Source organism: Myotis yumanensis, unplaced genomic scaffold, assembly GCF_028538775.1.
Source record: "Myotis yumanensis isolate MYYU_CA2020_CCGP unplaced genomic scaffold, mMyoYum1.0.hap1 SCAF_12, whole genome shotgun sequence".
Lineage (NCBI taxonomy): Eukaryota > Metazoa > Chordata > Mammalia > Chiroptera > Vespertilionidae > Myotis > Myotis yumanensis.
Window position 1 is genome coordinate 59,295,473 of NW_027223763.1, and position 13,048 is coordinate 59,308,520.

Genomic DNA, 13,048 nt, shown 5'->3' on the forward strand with positions numbered 1-13,048 from the left:
TCCTGAGCCTGTTTACTCATTTGAAAAATGGTAATAAAATACCCCCCCATAGTCTTTGTGAGGAACTGAATCAGATAGTGTGTATAACAGCAGATAGATCCAAATTACTGCCTTTCCATCTTTTTTTAAATGCTTTAACTTCTGATCCAACTTATCACAATAGCCTGCACTCTATACTCAGAAAGCTGCTATTCTGAAGATGGTCAATTTACAAATAACTGGTATACCCGGGAACAACTTGGCAGGTGTAGCTATTAAGACAGATGGATGTAGGAGCAGACTGGCTGTGACAGTGTCAGGGGCAATTGGCTATTGGCTGGATGACTGCATGGCTTACTATCCCCTTCCTCCTACCATGCCATTGGCATCCTTTCTCAAGCTGCAGACTCAATAGAAGATAATGACTTTCCCAGATACTAGATGGTCTTTTTTAGTTATGGTTTATTCTTTACTAGAGGCCTGGTGCACGAATTTGTGCATGGCTGGGGAAGGGGATGCAGCAGGTTGGCTGGCTGGCCTGCCCCCTGGTCAAACTCCCAGTTGAACTCCTGGTTGAGGGGACACTTTGCATATTAGCCTTTTATTATATAGGATTAGAACTTCCAACTTAGCTCTACTTGTATAAGAAACTTAGTTATATTTATTCATGTCAGTGTGTGCTCATTTTTTAAATGTAAGAAGAAATCCATATTAGATAGATAGAAAAGAGACTGATGAGGTGCCCAAGCCACCAAAAGAGCAGAAATACACAGTAGAATAGTAAACAATAAGTGCATTTAGAACTAAGAATACTGACTCACAGTTCATGCACTGAAAACTAGAGACCAGTTACTTCCTACAGAGAATAATTTACTAAATGCATTACATTTTTATAGTTGAAGAATTTGGGTTAGGAAGGTTGACATCATTCTAATTGCAGTCCAAGAAGCTTGTTTGAGTAGTCTAGGAACTAGAAATACCATGGTTTCCATGGAGTATTAGAGAGATGCCTTCATATTTCTTTCTGGACATCCTTGAGCATAACCCTGTACATAATTACATAGTATCTGCCCTTTCCTAGGTTATAATGTCATTTGAGAGATAACACACTGGATAGGAAATGTTGAAATAGTGATGAATATAATGAAGTACTAAAATAAAATGGGCACAATAAAAGCTGTAGATACTTGCTACAGGCTAATGTGATTAAGGAAGCCTTTGTAGCCAACATTATACCCATTATCCCCATGGAGCCATCTCTGGTCTGCTGCCCTACTCAAGGGCTGTGGGCAGTAGTAAATCCATAACCAACATCTCTCATGCAACCTTGACCCAGGGACCTATGGTTGAACTGCTGTGCTAGTATCTCCCAATATTGAGGTCTGGAAATCTAGGGGGACTAGAAAACTCTATAAGAAGTGTAAAAGTAAAGTTGGATGCTAACAATTTTTTATCATTATTTTTACTGAATAAACCCTAATTTTAGTCAGTATTTCCAATTGTTGAAACTGTCAGGTATTTCAAACAATGGGATGATTGAATTTATATTTCACTCAATAATAATTAGCATTTTTACAAGCCCTTTCCACTCTACTATACTACTGTATTATCAAAGGACAGTGGGAAGTACTGTTGGGTAAGGGTTGTGTTATAACAGTACTTCTTTTCATGAACTTTAGCAACATTTTATCAACATTTTGTCAACAAGAAATGATTGCCCTGACCGGTTTGGCTCAGTGGATAGAGTGTTGGCCTGCAGACTGAAGGGTCCCAGGTTCGATTCCAGCCAAGGGCATATACCTTGGTTGCGGGCACATCCCCAGTAGGGGCTGTGCAAAAGGCAGCTGATCGATGTTTCTCTCTCATCGATGTTTCTAACTCTCCCTCTCCCTTCCTCTCTGTAAAAAAATCAATAATATATTTATATATATTTTTAAAAGAAATGATCAATAACATCTTCAAGAAAACTGGTAGATATACAAATATAAAGATGATAATTATTCTAAGAATTTGCCACAAATAGTATCTGAAACAATCATCATTATATAATTCATTTGTTTGTTCATTCATGCATTCAATTTACAGTATGGGGCAATTGATTGGTTACTTACTATGTGCCAAACGTTGTAGATGATGCTAAAGAAAGAGTGATGAGCAAGATAAATGGCACCTGCCTTCATAGTGTTTATAGCATATGGAGGAGAAAGGCAATGAAATAACAATTATATCGATATCAAGTGCTTGTAAACATTTAAGTGATATAAGGAAGATCTTGTTGCATATTTTGAAAGCCCAGAAAAGCGTTTTAAAGTATTTTTAATAGTTCCTTGAGGATTCACTATCACCATCAACCACCAGAACAGTCCAAAATTGAACATAATAGACTGAAACATTGAAAAGATAGATTTTTCCTATTTTCCATGTTATTCCCTTCCGAGCAGGCATATTGATGTATTTCTACCACTTTCAAGCACAGCCTGGTCATGACACCCCTGGCTGCCGTGAGACCGGTGTGACCAAGTTGAATGCCATTGTGGGTTCCAGCTCAGAGGCTCATGGGAACAGCTCCCTTTTGTCCTCCTCTCCTCAGGCCAGAGCAGCAACTCAATTGCAGCCAAGGTGGGTGGGGGACTCCTGAATGCCAGTCCCCCTGCTCACCTGTCTGGAGGGAAAAATTTCCTACAACGTCATAGAAAGTAAAGAACCTAGTTGAGGAACATTCCAAGGCTCACAACTAACCCTCTCCCCAAATGAGAAGCAAGAGGTATGGCATTTCACAGTGCTTCATCTGGGAGAGCCTTTGTGTATTTGATGCCTTTCGTGTATTTGAAATTTCTCCTAATTCTTTTGATTTTACATGGACTTAAAGCTCAACTGCTACCCACATGCCATTTGTACTGCCCTGCAGCTCTATTATGACAGTGCAATCAGTCGCTATGGCAAGTGTCCAGTTTTGTCTCCTTTACTTTCAGTGTGAGAAGTCATTAAATTGAATTTGAAACACCGAATCATTGTAATTATAGGAAGAAAAGTATGGTTCAGAACATTCTTTTTGCTTATTAACTTAAGGAGGTCAAAATTACACATGCCAGATGTAATTAGCTCCCTTAAACAAAATTCTAATGTGTCACACTGACGCGTTCATACTAGGGCCTGAGTTTTAAGGATTTAGGGTTGATGATGCTTCAGAGCAGATGATAACAGTGATCCCAGCAGCCCAGGATTAATAAAACCAAAAAGGAACACAGTGGTTCATCTCTGTAAGCAACACTTAGGCCATCAAACTTAGACATCAGGTTAGCCTCTTCTTTTTATTTTTAAACATTTTTTCCTACTTGAAAATGAAAAATTAAGAAGATACTGAGAAGAGAGGTACACGAATACTGATAAAGATAAATACTTATATCTTCACGGCACTAACAAAGATTGCTTGATTCCATGAAAAGAATGGCAGCTTTAGAACCAGGCACACCTGAATTCAAACCCCAGCTCTGTTTTTTCCTAGCTGTGTTGCCTTGACAAAGATACTTAACCTCTCTGGGCCTCCATTCTCTCACTGTAATGCTAATGTGGAAGATAATACAGGAGGAGTTTTAAGATTAGATTTAATATAAATAAATAAAATGTATCCTGCACAAAGTAGGACCGTATTTAGTGCTGATTGCTGTGGGAATTGTAGCTACTCAATGACAGAGAAGGGAGAAGCAAGAATGTTATCAATGAAAATAAACAAAATACCCATCTAGGGGTGGAACCTATTGCCTATTTCTTCCATGTTCCTGTTATCCTCTGCATCCTAAGTGTTCAATCCAGTTATAAGTCTCTTCTCAAACGTGGACATAGAGTTTCAGCATTTGTTGTCATTATACGTCGCTTTCATTAATTCATTAAGAACAATATTCTTCCTAAGCTGCTTTTTTTCCCCTTCAACATGGTGTTTAGTAACCCTCTTGCTTGGCACCATATCGCCTTGACACCATGACATCAAAGTGTCCAAGTACCTTGATGTTATATTCTGCTAATTTTGATTCCCCACCCCACCCCCCACTTCCCCAGGATTCAGTTTAATCTCTAGCATCCCAAAAGGGACCCTTGCAAAACAATTCATCTCTCAGGATCTAAACAGATTTTCTGGCCTTTTTAGTATTTTTCATGGAGCTTTTGTTCAAATCAGAGCCTTCTTCTAATAGCTTTCCAGCATGATAACCACACATCCCAAGAGAGCTATAGGCTTTTGTGAGGTTAAAAAATAAAAAAACTTTCCAAAGAATGTGATTAATACTACATCCCTAAGCAAGCAATTAAATATCCTGTATTTGACACACTGGGACTGAAAAATATTCATCTGTAGGCCATGCTCCCCATTTGTGAAAGATGTCGTATTGCTTCAGCTGTTTTTGCTTTAAAGTAGGGAATTGTATCACTGTTTATTCTAATCAGGAAAGACCTGGATGCACCATGGGTCAGAATCCCAGCATGACATGAGATAAATGATAGCTTTTCTCTCTTTCTTCTTTCTCCTTTCCAGCTCTTCCAGATTTTCTGAGGAATATTCCCATATGCTCATCAAAACGCCAAACACCCATCTGGGGGTCAGGACCTATTCCCTGTTTCTTCAGTGTTTCTGTTATCCTCTGCATCCTAGATGTTTAATCCAGTTGTTAAATTCGGTAGCAGAAGAATAAGGCTCTCTTTTTTAAGAATCTGAGGACCGAATCTATCCACATATCTGAGAAACGAGGCAGTAAGCCTTGGAAATATTGACAAAGACTTTGGCCACAGGATTCACCTGATGACACTTCTCATTCCTGTAATGGAGTTGGAGTAAGAGGTGGTCCTCTCAGTTGTCCATAGAACTACCTTTAGTATAATAATCAGTCCAAGCCTTGCCCTAGCTGAGCTATCTAAGTGTTGTGTCATATGTCATTCTGTCTTCACCAAATCAAGGCATCATTCCTGTTGGGTACCTTTTTCTTCTCTTTCAGTTTGAGTATTTTCTCTCAACCTTGTACTTTTAAGAACCATTAAAGAATTATTGCCTCATATCCTCTCTTTAAAAAAAAAAACACAAAGGAATTGTCATTTCCATAAGCACATGTTTTATTTGATATATTTGCTTTCAATTCTGTAAATTGGTGTTTTTCAAAGTTTGGTTCTTGGACTATGCTACATTCGAATTGCCTGGATCTCTGGGCTTGAGCCCAGGAATTTGCATTTTAGCAAACTTCCAATTGGTAACTTTGCACATTAAAATATATAAATCACTGAGTTGTCAGGAAACTCCATGTATGTCTCTGAGTGGGAAGAGCTACTTAGTTCTTTAACTCTTATTTTTCTTAACCAAAGATAGTCTCTTTCTCTTTTTTTTCTTTTTTTTCCCAGCAAATGGCATTTAAAATTTTCTTAGAACAAATTGTCTCTTTCTGATCTTACATTTTAAAATCCACATAGTTTTACCCATTATACCAGAGAGGATGGAAATAAAAGAGGGTGAGGGACTAATTAGCTTTGGATAAGATCCTACGGGAATTACAACAAAACTGGGAAAGTGATGATAGTGACAGTAGGTATATGCAAGAAGCATTCTCTGGTTAAATGGTAAGACTGGTGATACGGCTGTTGCCACTTCTCTCCCAACACAACCCTTCACACAGCCTAAGGCCATCAGCACTACCACACTTCCTTGTTTAGAGTGGCAAGGGACCCAGAAAGCACATACCTGTCACACTAACTCCTCTACTTTGCTGTTGTCTCCTACAGATCCACAACTCGGGGCCTGCTAACAGCACAGTCCAGTTCACCTTCTATCAGCCCATCATCCACCGATGGAGGGAGACGGATTTCTTTCCTTGCTCAGCAACGTGTGGAGGAGGTAACAGTGTTGTTCATTTAGCCTAGGGTCTGTTGGCGTCTAAGAGGGAAGACTTGGCTATTGTAAGAGTAGAGTCACTTCAGCATAGAAGAAATTTAGTGCTGTGGGGTCAGATCCTTTCTTCTGAATGAGGCCAAATCCTGAAGCCCTCCCATAAGGCAGATGCTCTAGTTTCTGTCTATGGAGTCCCATTAGAGGAAATTGTCTTCACTCCTTTCCTTGAGTCCATGGAAGGCCAGGACAAAAAGTGTCAGAGCTTGGCAACAGTGTGGTCTGGAGGCGATTTTTTCATTTGAGGAAAAACTTCATCTGGTTGAAGTGAATTTATTTATTCGGGAATCAAATGAAGAGTATTTGTAATGGCCTATTTTATAGCATGATGTGTCCAAAAAGGATCAGAGATTAATTTAATTAAAGGAAGTAGTTTATTACCACGGGGGGAAAAAATCACTGTACTGCAGACTTTGGCTCAGTTATTTTTCAGCTCTATCCCTTAATCTGTGCAGTAAAAGGAAATGTCACTGCCTTATCTATATATATAGAAGCCTAATATGCTAAGTGTCTGACCGAGAGGTCGACTGACCAGTCACTATGACGTGCACTGACCACCAGGGGGCAGATGCTCCAACTGGTAGGTTAGCTTCCTGCTGGGGTCCAACTGATCGGGACTGGGCAAGATGGGGCCAGACACACCCTGGAGCCCTCCCGTGGTCCCTCCCTGGCCACCGGCCCTGATTGGCCCTGATCAGGACTCAAGACGGCCCTGATCAGCCCCAATCACAGGTGGAGGGATGCCACCCATGCACAAATTCATGCACCAGGCCTCTAGTTTATTCACAAAAACACATCTCTTTTAAAAAGTCACCAAATGAATGTCTGTCCCTGCCCCATCACATCTGTAGTGTGGACAGCATTTTGTGCCACTAGAAAAGGTTTTCCCCCTTTTTCTGCTCTTCGTTATTATACAGGTTACATAATAATTTCTTTGAATTATTTCATAATTGATTTAGCCATATCCCTTTAGAAGAGCATTTAGTTCATTTAAATTCTCTATTATAATGTGATGGATAACTTGATACCGAAGTATTTTTCTCCTTTGAAATTATTTCCTTGAAATAAATTCTCCAGAGTGTATTTCAGAATTTTTGTGGCCATTGGCATGTATTACCAAAATTCTTTCCAGAATATCTTAGTTCCATTTCCAACTGAGCCAGCCATTTGTGGATTATCACTTTATAAGCTTTGGTAATTTAATGGATGTAAAATTGTGTATATATATATATATATATATATATATTCCTTTAAAAATGAGCACATCAAATATATTCTGGCTCCAGCTTCATGGAAGCCTGTTAATTGGCTGGCTTTAAGTAACTAATCCACAGAGGTATTGCTAGATTATTTTGACAAGACCAAAGAAGGATGGTACCTCAAAATGAAGACAAATGACTATCCATTAATTTTTGTAAACCAGTTAACATACATAATTTATCTTTGTCTGTGTTATCTACGTCTACATAATGTGAACAAATCGCTGAACGTGAGGTTCCATAGAGCAAAGTTAAATTTTAGTTTAAAAGCAATTAATCAAAAATACATAAAGTGCTTTTAACTTGATTATTAAAAAACTATTCTCTCAACATCTTAAGAATTTTAATAAAATAGTGTTTGCAGTTCCTCTATATGCCGTGAATAGAAAATTACTTGGTTTAAAAAATAACTGCCAATTTTGTTGATGTTTCGTGGGAATATGTTATTTTGATTCACCTGTTAATGACTAACATAGGGAGTGGTTTCAAGTAAAGAAATCACAGGAATTTCTTTTTTTCTTTTTAAATTACACCGTGTTTTTAGAGAAGTAGCAATTCAATAATATGTCCACTATGTGTTTTCATATAAGCTGCTTTTGGAGTAACCTTGACAATGGCTCCCTATATGAGTCAATGAATGTTAGATTGATGTATATTCCAGCCCTTTGGCCTATTTTCTTCACATCTAAGTGAAGAAGTAGAACCATCAGTGGTTTTCAAATGTTTTGAACTATCAAAGCCTTCTACAAAAAAGAAATCTTACTTAGAAGTAAAAGGAATACCTACTGCTCAGAGCAAAGATGTGAGGAATATAGAAACCAGCCTTCATAGACCAGTTTTAAAATTACTTAAGAAATGATCTCTAAATTGCCTTTTATGTTTCTGGTTCCAGATTCAACTGGTTAACCATTGTGCTAAGTGTGAAGAATTGCTATTCCAAGTACCTTCTGAAACTTTAGAAAATACAATTATCTGACGATTTTGGTCATTTATTTAATTTTTAATCTAAACTTCCATTTCATATACTCTAGAAAGCGTCACAGCAACATTTTATGCTGACAAATTATAATTTTTAAAAATCATAATCTCAGATTTATAAATTGTTTTTTGCTTGTACCCACACCTCACTATGTGATAAAGTCTGTACTTGAATAGAAATTATTTTATGAAAAATTATAAAATGATTATCTTCTCATAAACTTATCAGCTTTTGAGTATAATATAATTGACAACTAAAGATATATTTACTTGCATAAAATAAAATTTTGCTCTTTGATTTTTCTTATAAAACAAAAGATTAAATGGAACATGTGCTCGTACCCATTAAATTAAAGTGCTTTTCATCTTTACAGTAAAATTGTTAAAAGATCTTTTTTTAGGTCTTAAATGAACAATTAATTTTTGTGGGTGGTCTGAGAAAAAGCCTCAAGCCAGAAATTCTGGTTTATAAACCTCTGTCTGATTTCCTAAAAAATTTTGCAAGACTTTTAAGTACTCTAAATCTGCTTTCCTAACATGTATTTAGTAACAACAATATTCAACCACTGCCAGAGAGAATATATTTTGGAGTTAGTTAGGGTTAGAATGATGAAAAAAAAGTCTAATTTTTAAAAATTCTCTATGTACATTTATTTTTCACCCCAAGAATCTAAGTCCTCATCAGAAATCCATAGGACAAGAAAGAGGCAGGTTTAAAAAAGGTAAAACACGTTATCAATAGAATTAAGTAATATTCTGCACCACTTTTTTTTTTTTCAAGAGGATTCTCTAAGAGTGGAAATTTGTACATGGAACCTAAGAAATATTGGCTAGAAACTTAAAGAGAAATGACAAAGGATTTGGGGTGAAGCAAAAATTATACAGTAGGAGGCTTCTTGTTGTTTTATCTGCAGGAAACCTTGGAATTCACAATGGCTACTATTAAAGTTTCAATCATCCATTTACTCCGTTTAACCCTGCCAGATTGAAATCAGGCAAAAATAATGTCAGGCAGCTGGCAGGACCTGATCCCGTGCTATCTCCCATTGTCCCCCGTTGACAAGGGGAGCGGTATTGGGGTTTATTTATGTATTTATTTATTTATGTATTTATTGGGGTTTATTTATGGAGCACCAGTTTTCCTCTCTGGTGCTCCAGGAACAACAGAGCCAATTTTGCCTCCTTGCAGGAGGTGGTTGGTAAATAAATACTGATGATCTCTTTGGGATACAGAGTCTGTGTTAGACTTTTAGATTATGTGAAACAAATAAATAATAATAGTTCTTATGACAGAGTCTTATAAGCTAGTTTATGCCCTCATGTAGGTTAGGAACTACAGTATGATTTAACTATTTTTTTTATCACTTTATACCATTTTTATTCTTGTTATAGCCACTTTATCTTACACTTCTTTATTTACTCCCTCCCCCTTCTTCTTCTTTCTCTTTATGTCTCCATTTACTATAATGTAAGCTCTGTGAATGTAGAGACTTAGTCCAACTTGTTCACTTGTGTATATCTAGAAATTAGAACAGTGCCTAGAACAGAGTAAGCACACCACAAATATTTGTTGAATAATCTGATTTAACTATTAAAAGTTAATGAGCCTTCCATTTCTCTGTCTTCTGTCCTGGAAATGACTGGCACATCAGGGAAGAATTTCCTTAATGTGAGGATGGCTAAAAAGCATGAAGAAACATATCATATTGACCTGTGCCTTTAAACTCGCCCATATGGTTTGATACTGCAGGTTACCAGCTGACATCGGCTGAGTGTTACGATCTTCGGAGCAACCGCGTGGTTGCCGATCAGTACTGTCACTATTACCCAGAGAACATCAAACCCAAGCCCAAACTTCAGGAGTGCAACTTGGATCCTTGTCCAGCCAGGTCAGTCTATTTACCAGTTCATCTATTGTAAGCATAAAGTTTCAAATAAGTTTCCTAGATTAAGATGTTTTCATTAAAAATAAGTAAATGTTGCTGTCCAGTATCCAGTCCTAACCAGGTGTTATTAGTGTCCATGCCCCTTGTTCTTACTGCTATGATACCATCCCATGTTCTACAGATTTTCCATTCGTAAAGCTACACGTGAAGCACTCATAGTCATTTTTCTCTTCTGGTTTTTTGTTCATCATGGTTACTTGTTTCTCTCCTTAATAAGGTCCAGGTCAGTGGCCCTAACAAATGTGATGGCACAATGTTCTCAGGATTCTTTCCATTTCAAATCTGTTACCTAGTCAGTGACATGATCACAGCAGACCCATTCAGGGTCCCCGCTGACCCATTTTCCATTCTGGTTAACTGGACTCAAAACCAGTCTTAGAACAGTTCTATATTTGAATAAACTCAGCTCTTATTAAAGAGGAAGCAGGACTTATTTCCAATAGTAAAATATTTTCAAAGGTCTTTTTAATTAGGAGCTTTAAAGAGACACTTGATGCTGTCACATATCACTGTTGGCTGTTTGGAAACCATAATTGGCCCTCAGTTACTTGCAGGATCAGGAATCAGACTGACCAATAAAACATCTCAGATGAGGAGTAGTCACAGAAGTGCAAGTCATAGGTGTAGTATTTATAGTTGCAACACTTTCTGTTAAATCTCTTTATGAGCTTACTCACCCCCAATATATGAGGAAGGACATAAGAAAACTCTTCTACAAAACTAATCATGAAAACCAAAAGACAAAGAAGTCTTTTGCAAGCTCCTTCAATTTCTGAGAAACACCTCATTGTTACTTATTAAAAGCATATTTACCAAATATATGTGCATAAAACAAAACTTTGAATACTTAGAATACTACATGAGCAATGTGGATGAAAATCATTCTGTCTTTGAATTGGAGGCAATACAATTTTAGGTTTTGCTTTCTGCTGTTAACTTTTTAAAGTTTACTTGGACTCTTTCTGCCTCGTATTCATGAATTCTGAATGCTACATGTGAAGTGAAATTGCCTATTTCATATACCTAGCTTATAAAAGTAAACTCCGAATGACAGGTTTTTATGTAAGAAACAGAAATAATAGGTATTTTATAATTATATCATTCAGGTGAAGCTTAGTGTAGCTTCACATTACACCAGAAAATTCTATATTAAAAATTGTATATGGTATAAATTTGAATGAGGTGTCAGAATTTTGCTTGGACGTCTTTATTTTGGAAATATTAAGCTATGAAGTATTATTAGCCAAGATAATTATACCTAATGTAACTCAATCCCATTTTAAAATCATTCTACTATTAAACATCTTTACCCATATCTATACCAGAAATTCCATTCCATTGAAAAGCATAGTTAACCCAATTCAGTCAAGTTGGCTGAGCCATGGAAAGACTTTGAAAATCTTAAACACACTTCCATAAAAATGTGTATGTGTATTTCTAGGAGAAATGAAGGATTCACTCCCATGACTACATAAAGCTTTTCCCCACTGGGAAAAAACTTGAACAAAGAGATGGCTGTGGGAGACAGTTGTAAGATAAAAGCATTACGTGAACCATCTTAAGAAAATGTTTACAATCAGAATAAATTTATGCAATTTTTTCTGGCTTCTGATTTTTACCTAGCTCCTCTGTTGGAATCGTATTCATGGCCTATGTCTTATTATCCAAAAGCAAAAGGTCATTCTGTATCGAAAGACGTTTGCCTGTGAAATGTATGCTTTTTCTGCATCCTATGTTATTTTAAAACATCTAATACAGCACATGCATAAATGTTGGGACAGGTGGCCATTTAAAAAAGAAAAGGAGGAAGAAAAAGTGAGTTAGAGGCACATGCCAGGAAGCTGCTTTTTTTATTCCAGGAGTAATTAAACAAAGCTGTAAAATTAATACTTAGCAGTAGGAGAGGTTTAAGAGGCATCTGCTTTAGGAAATGTAGATATGCTGCTCCAAGGTTAAGATACTTCAGGATTGCTGGGGAACTCACTGAACTCATTTGCATGCCTGGGATCAAAGCAACCTTTCTGAGTTCAAAGAGAAAATAAGAAGTGATGGTCTGAGTAAGAATAAACAGACTATAGAAGAGATTTACCCTCCCATCAGACTTGGCAGAATCCATCCTCAAGGAACTGTTTTCTAACTACAGACTTAACTGTCCGATAGTAAAATCAGGAGTGACACAATAATATTAAACCGATGCCTTTGTGTGCAAAATTAGAAGCCCCCAAAAGGGAAAATATAGACAATCTTAAAGTCACAAGTTTTTTATTTTGTCTAGCCAGTGAGATATTTGTTTGCTTTATGTGCCTTAGACTAGAGTTGACCTATTGTACTAGTATATTATTTGAGAACAAATTCCATTCAGAGAGCCGCATTTATTCCCTGTCAAGATCACAAGGACCGTGGACAGTAAAAAGGTTATTAAATAATTAAGTTTCTAACCCTCGGCTCATTATTTGACCCTCTGGGCCTCAGTTTTCTCCCCCACAAAATGGGGGTAAGAAGATTATTCGTTATATTAAGTGAGTGATTTTCAAACTGCCTACAGACCTGTTGTTTCTCATAGTTGCTTTGTTAAATTTTATTTTCTGTATCTTACACTATCTAAATAATAACTTACAAACATATTTAAACATGTCAAATTAATTTGAATTTATTTGAACTAAGTTTAGTTATAAAAATTGTGGTAACAATTGTAAAAACATTGTACCGCCAAAGCAAATACTTTTTGCACTCTCATTCATTTCTTCAATTATGCCAGCTTAATTGGAAAATTACATTTTCTAAGATTGCAAGGTGAGCTGTGAAAGCTGTTACCATTAGCAACTACTTCTCTGTGATGATGAGACTTTTTCATTACTACATGTTTAAAACCAAAACAAATTGGATATGATAACCATTAACCATAATCCTTGATATCCGATTAATGATCTGTTTTCCAAATAGCATCACTGTTGCCATTAATT

The 13,048-nt window shown here is 36.8% G+C and overlaps 1 protein-coding gene across 1 annotated transcript in view; it reads left to right on the plus strand.

Annotated features, from left to right (window-relative positions):
- Positions 1–13,048, plus strand: part of ADAMTSL1 (ADAMTS like 1) — an 876,403-nt gene that overhangs the window by 633,751 nt on the left and 229,604 nt on the right. Inside the window, exons 11-12 of the mRNA XM_070429962.1 lie at positions 5,740–5,851; positions 9,890–10,028. Of these exons, the coding sequence (XP_070286063.1) occupies positions 5,740–5,851; positions 9,890–10,028 (251 nt within the window). The remainder of the gene's footprint in view (positions 1–5,739; positions 5,852–9,889; positions 10,029–13,048) is intronic.